The 21,374-nt window shown below is 53.0% G+C and overlaps 2 protein-coding genes across 3 annotated transcripts in view; one reads left to right on the forward strand and one right to left on the reverse strand.

Moving 5' to 3' along the window:
• Positions 1 to 21,374, forward strand: part of LOC131664636 (serine/threonine-protein kinase S6KL) — a 33,389-nt gene that overhangs the window by 5,230 nt on the left and 6,785 nt on the right. The gene's annotated exons all lie outside the window — the stretch shown is intronic.
• LOC131664634 (neurofilament heavy polypeptide-like) lies at positions 2,545 to 8,395 on the reverse strand. The gene is made up of 3 exons (XM_058935906.1): positions 7,942 to 8,395; positions 3,902 to 4,330; positions 2,545 to 3,844 (listed from the first exon to the last, which is right to left on the reverse strand). The coding sequence occupies exons 2-3, from the start codon at positions 4,316 to 4,318 to the stop codon at positions 2,765 to 2,767; spliced, it is 1,497 nt and encodes a 498-aa protein (XP_058791889.1). The 5' UTR covers positions 4,319 to 4,330; positions 7,942 to 8,395; the 3' UTR covers positions 2,545 to 2,764.

Here is a 21,374-nt window from a genome sequence, read left to right on the forward strand (position 1 = left end):
CCAACCATAAGTCATTTTCCGCAATCCATTTGTAGAAAACTAACATTTCGTTATCTAAAGCTATATTTACCAGATTGAAAAATAATTAGCGCGCTAATGAAGAGTGCACGCCGATAAGCGAAACGGGAGCGCTGCTATTTGCAAATTAACGCACAGGAAAATAAAGCTTATCGGGAGTTAAAAAAAAGAAAGAAAAAAGCGTACGACGCGACGTGAAGTTTGTCTTCCTGGCGGCATGGCAGTGTGGTTAATCGAACAACGTGTATAATCGGCGCGACGGAACGGAAGCCCACGATTATCACATCTAAGCCGCGCACGCCCGGAATATTCAAGAGAGCTGTGAATCAGTTCGCGCTGCTGTGTACGTGTACAACGTCTACGCGCGCGGCGCAATTAATTCGCACGCGATATATCGTTGCACGGGACCGCGTGACCGATCGGACGTGCTGCTCAGCCTGATTAGCTCTGCACGCTTTACATAGCATTTTCCGCTTTTTTCTTTTGTTTTTTTTTTTGCTGATAATATATACATATGCGATGGGATTGGAATTTATGAGATTGACAAGGATGATTTGTTGCTTGGTAATAAGTAATTAAGCAAGTGCGGAGATTATTTATAATTGTTTATTTATCTAACATTATCAATAAGGACAGAACAGAAGCCAGCCAGTAAAGTATTCTGATTCGATCGTCGTGTGAAAATACAAAGGATATCTATAACATATTGATTTATTACTAGATGTTCATGCAATTAGGTACTAATTACTATACAGTCGCTACTTGAGAGACACCTGCTTTGTTTTGTCTAGTAAATTCGATACTCCGTTGCTGTTATTGTTGTTTCGTCAACGAGAACCTTTACTTTTTTAAGAAGTACTAGAAAATTTATAAGATACCCAATAAAGTAAAAAAATCGACGGAAGTACAAGTATAGGTTATTATTTTTTCACGACTGATATGACGTGTGCCTATATTTTAAAAGGTCCTGTGAATTATAAAGTGATCAAGAAGACTTTCGTCGTTACGATAAGTCGCCAAATTGATATCAAAGAGATTCTCGAGGCAAAATCATTGTTCAATCTAAACGAGATCGTGAAATCACGCGTGGACGAGCACCAAATTCCTTGCAACGTAGTAGCGACTCTGACAACTGAATTAAGGTTTTTTTAGCTGCTAGCCAACTTATCTTAATTATAGAGCTTTTCTTCTCAACCGTGGAAATTGTGCTGCTGTTTTTTTTGTTTTTTTTTGTTTCAGTTTCTTGATTTTCAATGAAAGACAGCCAACTGACGTGACAAAATAAACAATATCGATTAACAATTCTAAATTTATCTATAATCCGACGTCAACGTTATTTATATACTTTGTTTTTCCCTCATACAAATGCAATATATAAACTACAGTAAATTGTGTTATTCCTCGTATAATTAATTATTTCACATGCAAATATGTATAGTAAGTACATTTACGTTTATACCTATTATCAAACTGGATTTCAATATCTTTTATCTATCTTATCATCACGTTGAATTCTTGTCAACATATTGCTCACATTACAGTAATAAGTATAATGAACGCATTGGAATTGAATTCACGTACTTGTTACTCTCGGTCAGCGTATCATTTTTTTTTATTTCTTTTTCAATTTTTTATTTTTATAATTCAACATTAGTGGATTTGATAAATTGATCGTACATAACTGGAATGTGTGGGCTCTTATCTTTTCAATAAACTTTCTTCTTACGAATTGGAATTACTTATTGTAAAGAAGAGAAAGATGCATATACTCATATGGACTGTATAGAAAATATAAAGTATAACACCCTTGAATTAAGTCTTCGACGGCACTTCGTTTACTTTCACGAAGCGCGATACTGTGATTGTTGTAGAGTGTCTGCAGTTGTGTACGTGTTTCATTTGCTTTTTTTTGCTTGCTACATTAATTCTTGCGCTGATACATGCGAGAGAAAAAAGAGAAAAAATATGGTGTAGTATATGTTGGCAGAGTAGAACGAAAAAAAACATCGTTGGAGTGTGTCATTAATAATTATTATTTTAACGAGGATGATAGCAAATAATACAAATAATAAAATACGAAATAATAATTATAATAATAGCGGTACTGTCACTAACGATAATAATAATTATCAGTAATAGGGATACTGAGAGCATGTGTGTGTCTGTATGTCTGTGCGTGCGTGCATATGTCTGTGTATATGTGTGTGTGTGTGTGTGTGTGCATTATGCGTGCAGGTGTATTTATGTAGGCGGGAATTGCAAGGAGGGGGCAATGAAAGGAATATTAAAAAAGAAAAGAAATGCAATGTTAAAGACAACTGATGAGAAATGGATCGGATGATGAAAGCGTGCGTCCCAGGCGAACTTTATAGCACCGGAACCGTATTCAATACTCTCTTTCTTTCACTCGGTGGCATTCACTCACAAATCGTGTGTGTCGAGGATGACCGGGTATTAAAGTCCCATAGTCATATTGTATAGGGTGGCTCGACTCTGCACAGGACGGTCTGGTCGCGCGCGTGCCTATGTGTGTGTGTGTGTGTGTGTGTGTGCGTGCGTACGTGTGTGTGTTTGTGTCATTCACGCGCAATACACCGTTTACACGTTCGTCAAACACTCGCTCTAGCGCTAATTTGCGCTCGGTTCTCTCTCTCTCTCTCTCTCTCTCTCTCTCTCTCTCGCAATCTCGCTCCCTCACACTCGGCGTGTTGTATTAAAATCGACGTAACATCAGATTTCGGAGCGTTTAAGATATCGGCGCCTTGGCCTCTGCTGCTTGGTTCTCCGCCGTGATCGGCGCCGATTCCTTCTTCATCTCCTCCTCGCTGCTGTCCTTCTCCTCGCTGCTTGCCTCCTTCTTTTCATCGTCCTTCTTCTTCTCCTCGGGCTTCTTGTCGCTCAGCTTCTTCTCTTCGCTGCTGTCGTCCTTCTCCTCGCTGCTGTCCTTGTCCTTCTTGTCCGTCGTGGATATCTTCTCGTCCTTCTCCTCGAGCAGCTTTTTGTCCACGGGCATGGCGTCCTCCTTCTTCTCGGCGGCAATGGGCTGAGCGACGGGCGCGAGCTTGACCTGGTCCTTCACCTCCTCGGGCTTGGGCAGCTTCTCGGCCTTGGCCTCGTCAGCCACCTTGGCGGACTTCTCGATGGTCTTCTGCTCCTCCGCGGGCACGGCGCGCTCGGGCTCCGCCTCCTTCGCCGCGGGCGCCTCCTCGCGGGCCGCCAAGGCCGGGCTCTCGAGCTCGGGAGCAGCGGCGGCGACGGCGGCGGCAGCGGTGGCGATCGGGCTGTCCTCGGAGCGCTGTTCTTTCGCCGCGGCGGTCTCCTGCGCGGGCTTCAGCGGCTCCACGGACTTGGCCTCGACTGGCATGGGCTTCTTCTCGAGGTCTTCGACTCTCTTCGGCTCCTCGGCGGCGGCGTCGAACGGCTTGATCTTGGGCTTGTCCTCTTCCTTGAGAGGCGTGGTGGCCTCGACGCTGGGCTCGGCCGCCATGACGGCCAGCCCGGCAGCGGACTTGGCCTCGACGGCAGGTGTCTTCTCGACCTCGAGCTTCTTCGCGGCGGCTTCCTCGGCCTCGCGGGTCACGCGCATCTCGTCCGGCTTGGCCGCCTCCTTGGCGGCCTCCTTGGCCGCCTCCTTGGCCGCCTCCTTGGCCGGCTCGAAGGACTTCTTCTCGATCGTCAGCGGCTCCTCGACGCTCTTAGGCTGGGCCGGCTCCGGCACGAGCTCGGCGGTGGACGCCGACTTGGGCGCCTCGGCTGGCGCGGCCGGGCTCTCCTTGGCCGGCTCGCTTTTGGCGTCCTCGGACTTCCTCTCGAGCGTGGGCGCCGCCTGCGAGAGCGACGACGAGTCAGCGCCCCGGGAGCTCGCCGCGGACGCGCCACTCACCTGCTCCGCGAGCTTCTCCGTGGGCGCCGCCTCCACCTCGGGTTTCTTCTCCTCCTCGAGCAGCTTCTTCGGCTCCTCCGCGAGCTTCTTCTCCTCCTCGAGCTTCTTGGCCGGCTCCGTCTCGAGCTTCTTCTCCTCCTCGGCCTTCTTGGGCATCTCCTCCTTCTTCGGCTCGTCCAGTTTCTTGGGCAGCGAGTCGTCGATCTTCTTCTCGGGCTCGATCGCGCGAGCCTCGGTCGGCACCACCGGCTGCTCGCCGCTCAGCAGCACCGGCGCCGTCGACCTGCTCTTCTCCAGGGGCACTACGCTTGCCGGTGCCGGTTGCTGCTCCGCGGCCTTGCGGTCGTCCTCGGCCACTGGCATCGCCATGGCCGACACCAGCAGCAGGCACAACGTTGCGAGCGTCAGCTTCATCATCTTTCGTCTCAACTGCGAATCAGACCAAATGCAAGCTTTGCGTTATTCTTTCGTCCCACGCGGCAAGTTGCTCTTGATCGCGGGCGCGCGAATCGCCGGAGTTCGGCTCGCTGGTTTTCGTGTTCGTCGGCGCGCGAAACCGACAGCCGGATAAAGTCTGGGGGCCGTGCTAGCGCGGCGCCGAACCAAACGCTAAGTCGCGGGCTGATCGATCGGGCAACCTCGCGCATCTCGCCGCAGCGAGTCGTAATGAAACGCGCGGCCTGGAGTAATTTCGATGATCAAAGAGTGTCGGCGAGCAGCAGCAGCAGCAGCAGCAGCAGCCGCAGCAGCAGCCGCCTATCAAAGTTCCGAATGTGGCAGGCAGGAGGAATAGAGAAAAAGGGTCGATCGATCGATGCGAGGCGCGCTTGGCGGCGGTTGCGACGCGCGTGCATGTGGTAATGCCCCCGCTATGACTTACTAATGGCGCGGGGGCTTGTAATTTCGCATCGGCGACGAGAACGGCAATTAGCCCCGCGGATTATTAGCAAGCAGCCGGTTTTACTCAACAGAGGATGCCGCGCGGCTGTGCGGCTCGCGACGACTCCTCCGCCAATCGATTGCGAAACGCAAACTCGCTCGGCGAGCTATTATCGTCGGCAAAACAGAACGAGAATCGGGCGCAGCAGGTAAGAGGCGCGAGAGATGCGCATCGAGCGGCGGCGCGATCCGACTAATGACTGGATACGGTGGCGCGCGACACACCCGCAAGCCGTCCGTGAAAATGCGCAGAAAGTGAAAAAGTTTATCGCGTGACGGTTAGGGACTTGCCCTTCTTTCCAATTGTTCAATGGCTTCCCGTTCATATCTGTTCTCTATCTCACTGGCCGCGGCAGAGCTTCTCCGTTGCGTAATTAACGCGACGATTATCTGTCGCTCAAAGAGGATGTGGCGTTCGGGCAAATCGATATGCAGGCGTTCGTCGAGCGAAGCGAACGGGGGAAAAAAAATTTGCCGTTTTACGATCGCGGCGTCAAGGTTGTCGACCAAGTAAGAAAACGAAGAAACGATGTTGTCGTTGACGTCGATGCACGCGCCGCTGCCACTGCACGCTGCCTGGCTATGAAAAAGCCACGTTACTCAATGCACTTGTCAATCGTTCGCGCATGGCTGGCTACCGTACTTACGAGGCGACTAATCAATTGCGCCGCGTCGCTCGTAATAACGAGCCTAGCGATGCTCAAGAGCGTGAAAGCCACTCAAGTCTTTCCAAGCGACGACTTTGTTGACGCGCTGGCTAATCAAGTCGTTTGTCGCCGTGCATCTTCGCCTGCGCGCTCGAAACTTCCCGGGGGAGATCGATCAGAGCGACGAGCCGCCGAGGGGAAGAGAGTCGAACAAATGCCAGCTCTGGCTGGCTGTTACTGATGCACCGCGCGCGCGCCTCGAGATTACAAGTCGATTCTTTCTCTATCGAACTTTTCACGGCGGGCGATAAAAGTTTCGCTCGAGGGCGATGAGGGGAAGGAGGCTGGCTAAGACTACCCTTTTATCGCGATAAATGAAACCGTCGACGGATCGTCAAGAGTCGTTCGCGATCCCGTCCCGCGGTAAGCCAAGCGAATGGGCCAAAAATTATCTTTGCCGTAAGGCTGATCGATACGACAATCGCTCGTTCGCGAGGGGAATGCCGTCACGAAAGGACGAGCCTCCATTTCGATGGATGGCACATCGAGGCGAGGCCTTTGCTCGGATATAGAAAACTAATGCTCGGCCGGATGGCGCGCGAAGCCACTGGTTCGATGGAATATTTTTTTTTTCCCTCGCTCCCCCTTTACCGACGACCTCGGGCTAGCCGAGGAAAATGCGTACACACACCGTACGTAAACGAGGCGTGCCCCATGGACTGGCGCCCTTTCCACGAGACTGCGGCGCGTCGAATCGTCGTTTCGTCAGTTTCCGACCAATGTAACAAGCTTTCGTATACGCCCCCCCCCCCGCCCCCTCCACACCCCAACCTCCCTCTGTTCTGGTGGCACTTATTTTCTCGCGTTGTCTTAATGGAAACCAACTGTATTAGGCGAACGCCAGACTCTCTTTGTCACGATAAATATTACAGCTCGCCCTGAGACCTCTCGACGCGCTTGTTTTTCTTTTTTTTCCTTCCTTTTCGTCGCTGGATTATTGAGCTTTGTCTGGCACGGCCTCTCGCGAGCGAGCGAGCACGCGGCTTTCACAGTTCTATTTTAATTTTTCAGCCGTTAGAACAGAAGTTTACGCTGACTTCCCGAAGGCTGGGCGCAGAAGCGAGCAAGGGAGCCTTTATCAATTTTTCATGCCGCGGAGGGGGCATTGCGCAATTACTTTGCACGCTCCGAAGCACGTATATGAAATTGAGAAACCTCACGTTCGATCAAATGTTGTCAGTTGTTCGCGCGAATAAAGCACGCGGCCTTCTTACGCAAAGCCAGAGCTGTTAATTTAACTGGAAAAGTTTTCTGCCGAGGTGTGTCTCCATTAAGGTTTTGCCCGCCTTTGCAATTAGAACTCTCGCAAAAGCCAAGTCCCAACGCACCAGATTGCTCGTCGCTATCACATTCGTTCGTTAGTTCGTTTGTTTTTCGATAAACCTTGGAAGTCCGAGTTACTCGCAGGAACGGCGGAAAAAGTGGAGCTCCGCCGCAAGCAAACTCCGCAAATCGAGCGTCTACGCGCTGTAATCAGCGAGCAAACAGTCGATCGTTACGGGGATGACGATGAAGATGGGTTAAGAAGTGCGCAGCCAGGCAAACATTTGCGATCGAGTATCTCGATAGCTACATCGAGAGAGTCTCCCAGGTGTACTTAGCGAAGTGGCTCCACGGAGAAAGAGAGATGATCGATAAGCCGCCTGCTGCCGAGAAGTAATCCGCGGCGGCAGATCGCAGCGACGCCGTCGCTCGGCAAAGAGGCCGACGATGCTAATTGGCCGAGGGGCTAATTAGAGGAGCTTGCGCCTCGCGATCGCCCGATTCGCTCGGGGCTCCCCGGTCTCTCCAGACTGCATCTTCGCTGCGCGTTCCCTCGGACGAGAGAAAAAGCTCGCGAGAAGCGCGCACCGTTGGCCGAGGACGCCTCCGGAGCTACGAAATTCGGCGCGCGATGCTGATACGTCGAACGGGACGACACGCTCGCGCGATCGATCCGACTTTTCTTACTCTTTTTACTTGGTCGACGCGCGAGAACCGGTCGCAGAGGACGAACGAGTCGAGCGACAAAGCGATGTCGACTCTCTCGCCTTCGCGCGTATACCTGTCCGGCCGGAATGATGCACACGTAATATGATATAACAGCCGCGGTCTCGCGGATCAATCTGGCCCTCGAGCTCTCGGCGAACCAACTGCAAGTCATCTCGCGACAGCGAGTGCTTTCTCCAATGAAAAGGGACACGAGTAAGCGAGAGCCCCGAGCGGAGGGTGGGCACGACGCAAGTGGGCCAGAGGCGAGCGATCGGTCGGGGGTAGGAAGAGCGAGATGCACAAGGTAGCAGAGGCGAGTCTAGTCGTCGACCGAGGGAGACGAGTGGAGAGCGCACTACATCTCGGCCGCAAGGGGCGAGCGACAGACAAAGGGCATGAAAAGATACATGTGCAGTTACTCACGGCTACGAGTGGAGATCCAACGGATGCGGTGGTCGCCAAGTGTTGGGCGTGAGCGGTCAGCAGTTACACACAGAGCACTAGACAGCGGCAGCAGTGGCGTCGGCGGCGGCAGCGAGCAGTTCACTGGCGCGGTTCGTCTATCGTCGTGTGCAAGAGAGCGCAAGAGTTGCTCTCTCCTCCTCTGCGGCGGCGGCGACGGCGGCAACGGCGGCAACGGCGGCGGCGGCGGCGGCGACGGCGGCGGCGGCGGCGGCTGTAGCGCGGCGGCACCGGGTGGGATTTTCGAGGGAGAGAGGAGGGCTCGCGCGCGCGTGCGTGAGCGTGTGCGATAGTTCAGTCCAACACCCAGAGAGCGGAGAGTATCACTGAGGCGCGCTCGTCGTCGTCGCTGGTGGTTGTGTGTGCCACGTCCCTCGGAGTCGTGCGCGACCTGTGTCCAAGCCGATTCCTCGGGGCTCCGGCTTTTATACGCGACGCACACAGCCGACCACCGCCCGCCCTTCTTCGGCTCGCTTTTTTTCCAGCGCCGCTTACTCGCTCGAGCGCCGCGGCTGCTGTCGTGCGCCTACGGGGAGCAGAACAGTCTCCCCCCTCTCTGTCTCTCTCTCTCTCTCGCGGCCGACCTGGCTACCCCTCTTCACCCTGCCCGACTCCCTCTCTCGCGCTGCTGTGCTGCGCTTCTGCTTTGGCCTTTTTTCTCTCCTCTCCGACTTCTCTGCCACGTCTCAAAAGGGTTGCTCGAACTTAACAATTTGGCCCGCAACTTGGCGTTCACGAGCTACGAGCCTGACGCTGCGGACTCGCTCTGAGAGAGACAGCAAGTACTCGACGTTTAATTTCATCGTGATTCCTGATGATGTCGCTAGCGAAAGATAGAACAAAAGATACAGAAGCGGCGACGAGCTACGTGAACGATTGCCAAGTACAATCGGACGGCAATTCGAAAAAGTGCACTTTCGTGCAAAAAGCCTAGAGTTCTCTCTCTCTCCCTCTCTTTCTCTCTCTTGGGAGTATCGATCGCGAGGCGCAGCGAGAGAAAGAAAGATCTGTCCTTGAACTTCTCCAGCAGCAATGGCAGCAGCGCCGGCGGCATTCCGAATCGCAGCATCCATTTGATCTTTTTCCACGTCTGCTTCTTCCTAGGCCTATTCGTATTCCCTTTAATTTCTCTCTCTCTCTCTCTCTCTCTCTCTCTGGTTTTTCTGCCGCTACTATACGTGTACTCGCTCCCGAGCGAGGGACTGGTTTTCTTCTCCTTCGTCGTCGATCTTGATCGATTAGATTGTTTACCGATTCGCCGAGCTTTTCCCTTCGGCTCGCAGTGGTTCTTGCTTTCATCTCAAGCCGCCAGTACGACGTCGACGACGACGACTAACAGCCTATCGCTTGATATTTGTTCTCTGCCTTTTCGCGACAAGCTCCGTCGCGTTCCCCGTGCTGTTCTTCTGTTTCCCTTGTCGTTCGTCTACTCGTCGCGAGCTTGCAATTTGATTTTCATAATCGTCCCGCTCCTTTTTCTTTTCACCGCGCCGCAATTGAGGTCTACCGAGTTGCCGTTCACTGAATATTCTCTCGCTAGGCCGTGAAAACGTCGAATCTGTTTGTTATATAATCGTAGAGCTCCTTGCCCCTCCCAGAGAAAAAACGAAAAGAAAAGACGATCGAACGCGAAGACCGCAGCGCAAATCGAATTTCTCGAGTGCTCGTTTCGAATTCTCGCTGGGGAACACGCAGCGTTGACAAATAATTTATTCGCAAGATTCGTCAGAATCTCCAGGGAATTTCGATAAACGTCCCAGTTTGCCGGGAAGTCAACCTACGCGAACCTTTCTTTCGCAAAGCCTCGCAAATTGCTTTATCAGCACTCGTTGAGCTAATTGATCATTGTTTAGTCATCCAAGAGTGCTCAAGTGAAGAGCAGACTCCAGCCAAGTGAAAAATCAGGATAAGACTGGCATAACCTTCTAAGCGCGCTGCGTTATCTGGTCCTAAGTTAAGTCCCGCAGAGAAGAGAAAACGACACTGGAATTGCATCTAACGGCGGTGACTTGGCTGGAAGAGAGATTTCTCGAAGGTGCATGTAGGAATGCCCAATTACTTTCGGCGGAGCTTCTCTCTCTCTCTCTCTCTCTCTCTCTCTCGCTCGCTCTCTCGCTCTCGGGTTCGACGTTCTGCTGCTCTCCCCTTTAAACGCGAGACAGACCAGTCGAGCGAGTATTCGTCTTTCTACCCCGTAGGTGTAGGTCCAAAAAGACGGCGAGAAAATCGGGACACACGAGGCTGCTGCGCGCACCGACGCCGACAACGGGCTGAATCCTGCCAGGGCAGCCTAATGCAGTGCCTCGCTCTCTCGCTCCTTTAAAGGAGCGGGTTAATCCCCTCAACCTTTGGAATTCAGAGTTTAATGCTCCGGGAGAGAGGGAGAGAGAAAGAGAGAGAGAGAGAGACCAGCTTGGCTTTATTTTTTTCTGCCTCTTGTCCTCCGAGTCCCTCTCGGTTGGTGATCCAGCCTCGTTTTTCAATCGCGCACGCACGCTTTCCTTTTGCATTGCTGTTATGCATGCGCGCTCATGGAAATTCGACGAACGAGAGAGAGAGAGGGCGACGGTGGGCGCGCGCAACGGATTACGTAAAATGGATAATGAGTTGATTTTTCGTTGCCTCGTCGAGGGGCGGCGTTCAGTTTATAACGAGCGCCAACCGGAAAGGTTGTGTCGCGCGCGTTCGTCGCTGGAATTATTAATTGCAACAAAACGCGTCGCGCTGCCGTTCAATTGACGCGCACGCAGGATTGATTTCGCGGTAATTAGATCTGTGTTGGCTCGCGTCGACGCGCGCTCCCGCGTTATTCCGCGTTCGGGTCAATCGATGAATTGTAGTCTCGAACCGAATGCTGCCCGGCGTCCGACGCGGAGCACCAAGCCATCACGTGTCCAAACGACAGTGCGTCGGTCGAACGTTAGATCGCCTCGGAAACGAATAAAACGAGGTGCGCTTGCGATACCTCGAGGAGAAAAAGCGCGCGCGACACTCAATTCTTACGGGCATTCTTAATGGCCAGGCTGCACACTTTCATTGAGAAGGGAGCTTCTTTTCGAGCCTGCACTCGGAGAATTTCAATCCAGTTATGCAAATGCCTCCGGCGAATACATTATTTCGCTCGCGCGGGTCATTATCAGTCGTGCGAAGAGCAGCGGTGCGCGGTGTACGTGTCAACAGAGCTTGCGCGAGGAGATAGTGCCGATAAAAGAAGAACGAGAGAGAGAGAGAGAGAGAGAGAGAGAGAGAAAGAGAAAGAGAGAGAGAGATAGAGGCGACTAAACCCGATCCTTCTCGGGTGCTGCACCTGCGTTCCATGTCTCTTTTTTCTGAACCCTCGTCGTACAATTCTGCTGTTACGAGCCACCGCCTCGCCATCGCCGGCCGACTGGTTCTGTCTGTTTGTTTTTCGCTCGACTGACGCATGAACATTTTTACCGAAGCTCGCTGATTATTTTGATTTAATCGGCTGCATCGGTTTATGGCGTACCTGACGCTTTTCAGCCAGATAAATAACACGTCTATGAACACTTTTATTTTCCAATGTATATTCTATAAAAATTATTTTATCATCGATTCTAAACCTGTTCGAGTTACGTTAGGATGTTGAACTTGACTCTAAATGTCAGCCTGTTCCCACAACCACTTGAAATCAGGAAGCGTTTGAAGATTTTAAAGAAACATTGAACCTCGAGTGTGTTTCAAATATTTGCTTTTCAAACAGAAGTTACTTTCAGATGTGCCTAATTATATGCCATTTACACTCGGCAGTTTCGTTGCAATTATCTGTAAAATCCAGATCGAGAGCGCGTTGAAAGAATTAGAAAAGCAATGGGGAAAATAACGCCATAGCGCATCGCTATCTTGAGCCTTTCGGTCTCTTTTTTCCAATGATAGAAGTAAAACACTGTTGAGCTCTTGGAAAACAAAAGGACGGATTTGTTCCTTTTTTCAGAGGCATTTTTTTGAAGGGACAAAAGCAGAAGTTGCACTCGAGCTCGACTACACCACTGAAGCCATCGACGCGCGCTATTATTCTCTCCAGAATGCACGGACGATTTTTTCACGAGTACAGAGTTGCCGCGCGGACCGTACAATGCATGTCAAGTTGCTTCTGTTTAATTGGACGGCTCACACAGTAGGTGTTTGTTTCTTTTTTTCTGACCTCTTACAAACATCCAAGTTTTTCAATTTTCACGACGAGTTTCCTCGCATTATCGAAATTAAGCTGCTCGGCTGTATTTCGACGGTGTCAGGACCAACACTGCGTCGAGGTCTTGTTTCGTAATTGTTTCGTTTGAGTTGACAATTTGAAAAAAACCATTGTAAAGAAGCGAAAATCCTTTTTTTAGGATAAATGCTAATCTTTGGTTCTGACATCAAAATTGGCGTCCTCGTTATCTTTCTTCGGCTCAATCCTTGACCACTATATCTCGGAGTCTTTAACAATTCGTTGCATGAATTGTGTAAAACCTGTTTTTTTTCCTCGGTCTTTCCAGAAATTTATGATAAATAACGTTGTTCTACCGTTCATTTTTATGATGGATGTTATTCAAATGCCGAAGAAAACAGTGCACTGCGTTTAAAAATGCATAAAATATGTTTTGCTCTGTAAGCGCTGTAGCAATTAAATGATTATATATCGATAGCTTAAATGACAAGTTCCTGGAAAAGTAAACTTAAAAAATTGATGGATTGCAGAATCATTTGTAATATATATTTATATATATATCCAAATAGCAATAAATTGCTTCGTTTTGAGAAAGACAGCTTTCGCCCTAATATTTTCGCTGGTTGCTGGTAAAATTGACAAAGGTTATTTTTGCGATTTGCGGATGTGGATTGATAAAAGTTACTCCTCAATAATAAATTATTATCTGAAGGCTATACTTTGAATTATTATTAGTAAACAAGGAATCGTTGCACATTGAAGATGTCTCGATAAATTTTTCAATAAAGTCATGTTTATAACAATATTAAAATTGCAGTCAAACGTTTTATTGACTTTTCAAAGCTACGATAAAAGTTTTTTTTATTTAACATTGAATATACGTCCGTTTCTGTTAAAGCACCAGTAGTCGAAAGAAAAAATAGCCGATGTATCTGACAAAAATCAAATACACCACACTAGACATTTGTTCTGGCAAAGTTGGCTCAATTGGCCTTATCTTTGTTCTTGTCGGAGCAAACAAGTCGAAGCCGTAACGTCGTTGGATAAACGGCTGACGCATTGGAAATAAACTAGGAAAAAAGCATACGAAAGAATGTGACGTTCGTCGCTGTTTTATACGAAAAAAAGCAAAAGGCGCATTCCAGATGAAAAAAAAAGCCCGCGCCGATGTTTCTCGCGCGCATCAAGAGGCGAAGACGCAACAAAAGCTTGCCGCCAATTTGCGTTTGCGCAAGGCTGAAAAATTACGCGACTAATTGCCGAATCGAAACATTCTCCGCTGCGTCTTTTGTGCTCCCCCCTCCGGCCCCTTCTCGACGTGGCGCATATCATCGCGGTCGTAAATAACGCGTCGCATGAAGCCCGCTAATGTCGTCGCAGCGAGCGTACCTAACGATGTCCCATCAATTGGAAGTGCGAACGAATCACTTTGTCAAGTCTCTCGGCCGTATCGTTCGCGAAAAGGCAATCTCGTTGTTCTCCCCCCTCCTGGCTCTCTCGGCGCTACGTGAGTTTGCACGTCCAATTGTGGAATATAATGCGCGCAGCGCGGTAACCCAGATGCCACTGATCCTCTGACAATCGACCCTCTCTCCCGGGTTGTCGGCACATTATGCCTTTTCTGTAAGCGAAACCCACACGTTGCATGCATTTCGCCGCGTCATTAAGCTCTCGCGCGTTCAGCGGCGGCAGGCCGAAGCGCTCGGGTTCTCGTTATTTCGCTGTGTGCTCTCGACGTCGGCTCGAACGATTGCGCAATTAGATCGCGACGGCGACGACCACGCCGCCGGTTTCTCCGTTCGGCCGACTGCGCCGTCCTCGCTCTATCGGCGATCAGCGGTCCTGCGAAGCGCCAACGGCTCGCCTGCCGACTTGGACTGGCCGTCGCATCTGCGTGGCACGACTGATGCAGCCTGCGCGCCGCCGTCCGATTCGAGTTTTTCAACGCGCCCAATTTTCAACGATCGACCGGTTCTTCTCGATTCCCCGAGAGTGGGTCGCGCGCGAATTTCGCACGGCGAAGGCTCGGACTCTCGCACCGATCGATCGCTCGTTAGTCGCGGATATTTGACAACCGCGCTAATTGAGCGATCGGCGCTCGCAGAGGCGGCCGTAAAATTGGCCGGCGATGGTGCGGCGCGGCTTTGCGTCGCGCAATCGCACCAAACGCACGACTAATTGGAGCTGACTCAGCGGGCGCCGTTATCCCCTCTACAGCTTCGGCGGCGCAAATGTATTTACGATCGGTATCGTTGAAGGCACGCTGCTCTCGCCTAGACACATTACTTACTGACTCCCCATCGCGGCGAACGCGTGTAAGCAAACAGCCCGGCGGAGAAAAAAAAATGGTGACACAGAAGAAGATGCTGGCGAAAAAGGAAAAGCGAAGGAAAAAAGAGCACAGCGGCGGCAGCAGCGGGAAGAAAGAGAGATTGGAGAGCAGGCTGTCTAATGGGTTCGCTGAGAGAGAGAGAGAGAGAGAGAGAGAGATTTCTCGTACAGCAATGTACGTCGTGCCTGGCGCATTACGCCCGTCTAACTTCCATGATTATCCCACAAGGAGTCCAAGGTCTCCAGAGAAAGAGCTCTGCAATTGTGCGCCGCATCGGAGAGCAAGCCCCCCCCCCTCCTTCTGTCCCCATACGGATTTTTCATCTGCCATGCCGCACGCGCTATTCAATTTGCCAGCCATTGATTTACGAGCCTTCCCGCGTCACTTCTTCGCCGCGCTCCGGCGGCAAACGATCCAGCAGCTCCCGATGCGCTTTTCCATCCAGTTCCGACACAAAGGCGGCCAGAGCCGCACCGCTCGACGCGTCGTTCGGCCGAAGCGTTCGACCGGTCCCCCTCGAGTCTCGCCGCATTGTCGCGGTCCCCTCTGCTTCTTCGACGGCGCTCCTGGCTCGAATCTCGTCGTCTGCACCGATGCGGGTCCGCGACCGAGCTTCCGGCTGCGACGCGACCACGTCGACGATGTCGCGCCCGGCATATCGTCGGAAAGTGCCGACGCGAGTCTCGCTTGGCAGAACGACGGAGCCGCGGACCGTCGACAAGGCCGAACGGGAAATCAGATAAGACGCGGTTAACAGCAGCCAGACAGGCGATAAAGCGATGAGTTTAGGGATAACGCTGTGGTAAAACGCCGGAACGAGATCGCGTCCGAGAGATCCGAGGTGCTTCGGTGCGTAGCCTCGCGAACCGGAGCGAATTCCATCGGCCTCTCTCTCTCTCTGCGCGCGTCCTGAGATTATACAATTTGTCGTTCGCTTTGGTGGCGGTGGCGGTCCTCTGGCGCGCCGCGCGCATCGTCAGCGGTGCTCGTTCGCTCTCCGCTCGCGGTCCGCGCGACTCTCGACGGAAGGCCGCGCGCGTCTGCCCACGGGCAGATGTTCGCCGCGAGGCGAGCTAATGAGAGTGCAGCGCGAGAGTCTCGGGACGTATACGCCCGAGCGGCCAGTTTTATTGCGCGCGCGCATCCTGGCGTTCTAGCGCGGCGTGCGCTCGACCGAGGCAATGTTAGGAGGAAGATATCCGCGATTATCTTAACGATTCCCCCGGCGGCGCGAAACCTGCGCGGCAACTGCTCCCTTCGAGTCCCGCGGCGGCTCTTCCTCCTCGCGCTCCTCGCGCTCCTCGCGCTCCTCGCGCTCCTCGCTGCGCTACCGTTGCGACCGCGCGAGATATCCCGTTTCAGACGGGTTTACAGCCGGCATCCGCTAATCACAGCCGCGGCCGGACTTTACGATTGGCCGCTCGCTCCGCGCCGTTCGTTACACCGCGAGCCGCGCTCGCGGCAACGTTTCGCTCCTCTATCCGTCGGACGCAATTGCTGCCCGCGAGAGCCGCGGCGGTGCAGTGCCCGAGCACGCCTCTCCGCGTTCCTCTGCCCGACGAGACGCGCCATCCTCGGGAGGAACGACGAAACGACGACCGCGGGCAGCGGGAAAGCGCATACGACGCGCGGACAATATCGTCGACTCGACACTGACACGGTTCTCCTTTTCTCTCTCCGCGTGCCTGGCAAAATCGATAGCGCGCCTCGGAGGCGCTCGCTCGCGCGTCCAGAATGTTTAGAATGCAAGCTGCATTCCGGGAACCATCCGCGGCGCCGGAATATCTCGATTGTTTCTCTCTTGTCCGCGATCGACTCGGCTTACGGCGACGGTGGCACCTTCGTTGAGCGTCAGCGTCGAGTGACTAACGCTGCCGAGTGCGGGACAGCGGCGCGCAACGACGAGCAATGACAATGTTTTTAATTCGAGTCGGCGGAGATGCTGGTGCCAGGATCTATTCCAGCGCCACTTTGTACGACTATTATCGTGATTGTCCGAACGATTGCCGCGCGTTAGACAACGATCCTACTTTTTGTCGCCGCTTCTCTCTTTTTTTCTTTTTCCTGCTCGATGCGCGCCGACGTAACTCGACGCGCTCTACGTCGTGCTGCTGCTGCTGCTGCCGCTGCACCGATCGAGCTTTTTATCTTTTCGTTTTTGCAGCGATGCTCGTAAAAAGGATTAGTTCGCCGGCGGCGCCGGCGCGCGGATGGGACGCGTTTCGCTTGGTGAATTAATTAATCCATGACAATAAAAAACTGGCCGGCACGGTGCCGTGTTAAAAGCAAAGTCCAACGATCAATTTGCCAGCGGGTAATGAATGGATACCTCTGCGGCCCGACCGGGTCCCAGAGATCGGATTTTCCACGAGCCAACCCATTTCCATTGCACGGGGAATGGCGAGAGCGCTGGAGCAGTACGTATCGTTCGTATCCTCGTCTCCGCGGAAGATAATAAAGTCCTCCGGCCAACTGCGGAAAAGTCGGCGAATTCGATGTCCAGCGCGGCGGCGTGCTTGCAACTGCATCGTCGAAGACGCCTCGGGGACTCGAATGGTCAGCGCGCGCCGTCCGACGCGACGATCGGCCGATTCGATTGCTCGCCGCTCGACGCTCGTCTGGAATAACGACGCGCTCGTTGACGGTCGCGAGTCCGCGACTGACGTTCGCGACGCGAGTCCCAACGGCGAGAAAAGACGAGGGAGGAGCGCGGAGCCGTGCGTGGCGCGCGTTGCGACGGCGAGCGGCGTCGTGGGCGTTATACGTATTACGCGTGTTATGGGTATTACAATACCGGTGAGAGTGACCTCGACAGGGTGCAGCTACCTTTCCGCGCGCCTTTTTCTACGCGCTCTCCTCGTTCGTCCTTTTACTTTCTTCGTCCGCGCGCGCGCGTCTGGCTTCTTTTTTACGCCGGCATGTCGCTCGCTCGTTGACTCGTGATTTAAGCCGATCCTTATCTCGCCGATTCCAGTTTTCGCTTCTTTTTGTTCCGCCTCGGTCTTGTGCGCGCATCCCCCCGCCCCGTCCCGTCCTTCTCGCGGCTCGCCGCGGATTCCCTTCTGTTCGCTCGCCTTCGACGCATCCCTCGCGGGATCTCGTGCTTTTTGCCGCGAGGAAACGCGACGGCCTTTTCGAGCTCGTTCGCGAACTGGTACACTGACACCCATTTCCGAATGGCGATCGCGCATATCGGTATTCGTCACGCAGGGAGTCAAGCTGCAGCCCGCAGAGGTATCTACGTTGTCTACGCGCTGTCGCGCTCTACGGACGCTGAATAATACATTGCGCACCCTTTGCGCTGCCAACACAGCGACCGATCGTCGCTCCGACGCGAATCAACGGGTCCTCGAAACTGCCGATCGTAGCAGAGAGAGAGTGTGGGCCGAGTGAGACGTCGGGTGCGCGTTTTTAGTCTCTGCTGTCGCGCGGAGCTCGATCAACCAGACGGCATCAGTGGTCCAGAGGGTGAAACAGAGTCAAACGTCCGATGATCCTGCTGCCAGCGATAAGGGCTTCGATGCGTTGTCGATCCACCCGATCGCGCTTGCTTTCGTTTTCCGGCCGAGCCAGCCCATAGGCTTCGCGTCGCCGCGGCGAAAAAGTCATCGCGACAAGAGCCTCCCTCCGTTTTCAACGCCGCCGGTCTCGCTCGTTGTTTCGCTCGAATGCAGTTTTCCGCGAGTGAATTCGCCGCGCGATAAGCTCGAGCGGGTGCCCAATGAGCTTATCGGCCGACAAGGGGGCCGCCGAGAGCGTCCATGGCGCCACGGCCGCGTCGGCGAACGGCAGCTCTCGCGAGCGAATCGCGCGCCCGCACAGCGCTTCGTTGTATGCGGCTCGCGAAGCGCTTATCCAGCGCTCGCGACTGCGGCCGTCGCGCGCGTAGCCCTCGCTCCGTCCCCGAGAAAAGGAATAAGGAACGACCGGTTACTCCGTGCGCGTACCTGCTCCGCAAACCGAATCAGGCTTCCTCTATCGACAGCCCGCGCTCGTACACTTTTCGACGACTGCGCGTGCGTTCGTTACGAGCGACGGAACGGTCGCTGTCGGATTTCGGGATGGAGGCATATCGATACTTTTTCTCGATGATGCTGCGGTTGTGCACGGCATCGCGTCGCTCGCCAACGTCGGGTCAATGAAGTGCTTCTGCCGGAAATCCGCAGGCGCATTTTACTTTGTCTGATATCGCGCGGCGAATACTCGGACGGGAAATTGAATCGATATCCGATAGTCGATTATTGAATCTTCCTCTCTTCCGGTTACATTTTCCATTCTGCGAATTAATTAATCTCGAGCGAAGCTTTCCGCCACCCCCACCCCCTCTCTCCCCAATCCTCCGCCAATCGCGGAACACGGCCACGCGCGTAGTAGCTTCCGCGAAACCGTCGATAAGAACTCGCGACGCGCAGACGGCCGTCGGCATCGCGTACGTGATCGTCCGTCCGATAATCCATGGCCTAGGCCCGCCGAGGCCACGCGCAATGCGCACACCGCCATGCGTGTCTCTTTCGGTCGTTTGTATCGCCTTACCTCAAACCTGGCGCGCATACCGAAGTCGCGTCGACGGCCTTCTCGTCGGCAAGCCGCGTCGAGATCGTTCGTTCGACTTGGCCCTCCTCGGCTAATCGAATGCCACACGCGGAACGCCTTGCTTCGCTCGAAAACCCGCGAAGGCTCGTTTATGAACGCAAATATTCCGTGACCGTAATCGCGGCGAGAGCATCAGAGGCAAAAACAACCAGATAGAGAGAGAGAGAGAGAGAGAGAGAGAGAGAGAGAGAGAGAGAGATAAAACGAACGTGAGGTCGAGGTCGCGCGTGACATTAAACAGGTACGCGCATTCTCACACCGATTATCATTGAGAGATCCTACTTTTCCTTTCCTCGAAACGCGCGCATTCTATCAAATCCACCTCACGTCCAAGAATACCACGACGCGCTAATTACTTTCTCGTAAACGCGGGAATGATAGTGGCAATCTAAGCTTGGCGAGCGAGCCCAAAGCAGCTTTTTAATTGCTGCTTATGCGAGCATGCTTAATGAGAAATTGATGCGCGTCGAGTGCAATTTTTTTTTCTCTTTCTTTTTCTTTGCAACATCTGAAAGAAAATTGCATCCTGTTCTTTGCCGATGCTATCTCTCTTTCGCGAACGCGTTCCCCGTATGAATCAGTGCTTTTAATTATTTCAAATGCTCGAGCGATATCAGGTCTGCAGTATCGCCGCGCTGTTCTCCTTGGTCGCTGGGAAAACGACAGAGAGGGAGAGAGAGAAAGAGAGAGAGAAAGAGAAAAAGAGTAAAGAAATTAGGTTTTTTTTTCGCGGGAGGATGCGCGAGATACATAAATTATTTTAATTGGCGTTTTCAATTAGCGCGGCGATGCGTCGCTCGCGTACAAAAAACGAAGCGGGAGCTGGGCGCGCACTTACACGCGCGGACGCCGCTCGCGTGCTTCCGAGATTACAATCCAAGCGCTGCCTGGTCGCGGAGAAGCCGTTGGCGCGATTGCACGGAGATTCCTGCAGTTTCGATTCCAGGCGACGGATAGCTAATTAAAATATCCATGCTCGCGCGACGCCAAGCCGACGCCATTGAATTTCCTCCGGCCGTGCGCGAGCCGTGACAAACATAACGAGTAGCAAGTCGTCAATTATCGGATACGCGCGTGCTCGTAACGACGTGACGCTCTCTCTCTCGCTCTCGTTTGCTTGATACTTATCGTTGGCAGGGTGCAGCTCTGCGAAATTCAGCCTAGCGATTTAATTGGCCGGCCCACACGACGCTTCATTTTCACGGTGGAGTCGCGCAATAATCATCGGGACGGCTGGTCGAAAGCGCAGCTAACGCGAGGCAACTCGAAAGCACCCCAAGAGAGCAGAGCGCGAAGAAGGAAGTGCGACGTATCTGTGTATGCGGCGAGCCGAAAGAAAGTTCTCGTTGGCAATTTCCTGATGGCGCGCATAGTATTGAATTCAATTGAATAATAGTCGAGGAGAGCGAGAAGCCAGCGCCCAGATCATTATATCCGTATTAGCGCGCGTCCGAGATATGTTCCCGCGCTATCGCCGTGGTTCCAGCTCAATGGACGGCTGCACCGCCGCTGCCGCCACCGCCGCCACCGCCGCCACCGCCGCCGACGGCAAATCAGCTTCGTCGACTTTTCCGCGAATCCCCAATTTCGGATGCTTCTCTCTTGCTCTCGAATGGACCAACCTCCTCGTCTGGCTTGATTGCTCCTTATGTGAATATTTCGAGGAGATCTCTTCCGTCGCGGCGCGGAGGCTCTCGTCTGAAATGCAGCTCGTTTTCACGATTCAACTTGCTTCAGGTTCGCTTCCGTAAAAAAGACAGCGGCGACGGCCGGTCGTCGTCGAGATTAATCATTCTCGCGCGCGTGCGCGCAACGTTTCGCATTGGTGTCAAGAGAAACGCGCTGCTCCGTTCGAAGAGTTATGTCCTCTCGTCATCCGTCGACGTCATCCAGGTTGTCGTCGCAAATTCAAATTTCAGGAAAGATGAAGAAGAAAGAAAAAAATGAACGACCAAGGAGGCGCCAAAAAGACGCGCGTCGATGGCCAAACAGCGAGGCGCGCAAGCGCACCGCACGTCAGCGCGCCAACTCGCGCGGCTCGCGCGCGCGTAAGTTTACAATGTACGAATCGATCGGCGCGCGCTCGCAGCATCAATTATTTACAGCCAATGAATAGCAGCCCTCGCGCGCGCGCGCGCTCGTCCACGAATAAATTATAAGCATCGCGGCGATGGGCGATAAATCACGCGAAATGAGCGATGCAGTTGGCATCCTGCTATTTGAATTTTATTGCGTCATCTCTCTCTCTCTCTCTCTCTCTCTCTCTCGCATGGCATTGCGACACTGTCTTCTTTCATT

This window comes from Phymastichus coffea, unplaced genomic scaffold, assembly GCF_024137745.1.
Source record: "Phymastichus coffea isolate CEN01 unplaced genomic scaffold, Cenicafe_Pcof_1.1 PCOF00044, whole genome shotgun sequence".
Classification (NCBI taxonomy): domain Eukaryota; kingdom Metazoa; phylum Arthropoda; class Insecta; order Hymenoptera; family Eulophidae; genus Phymastichus; species Phymastichus coffea.

What these genes read in the sequence shown, in the direction of transcription:
- LOC131664634 (XM_058935906.1), bottom strand. Translation starts at nt 4,318, where the DNA reads ATGATGAAGCTGACGCTCGCAACGTTGTGCCTGCTGCTGGTGTCGGCC. An exon ending in CGGAGAAGCTCGCGGAGCAG is followed by an intron (nt 3,845 to 3,901) that starts GTGAGTGGCGCG and finishes TCGCTCTCGCAG; the next exon opens with GCGGCGCCCACGCTCGAGAG.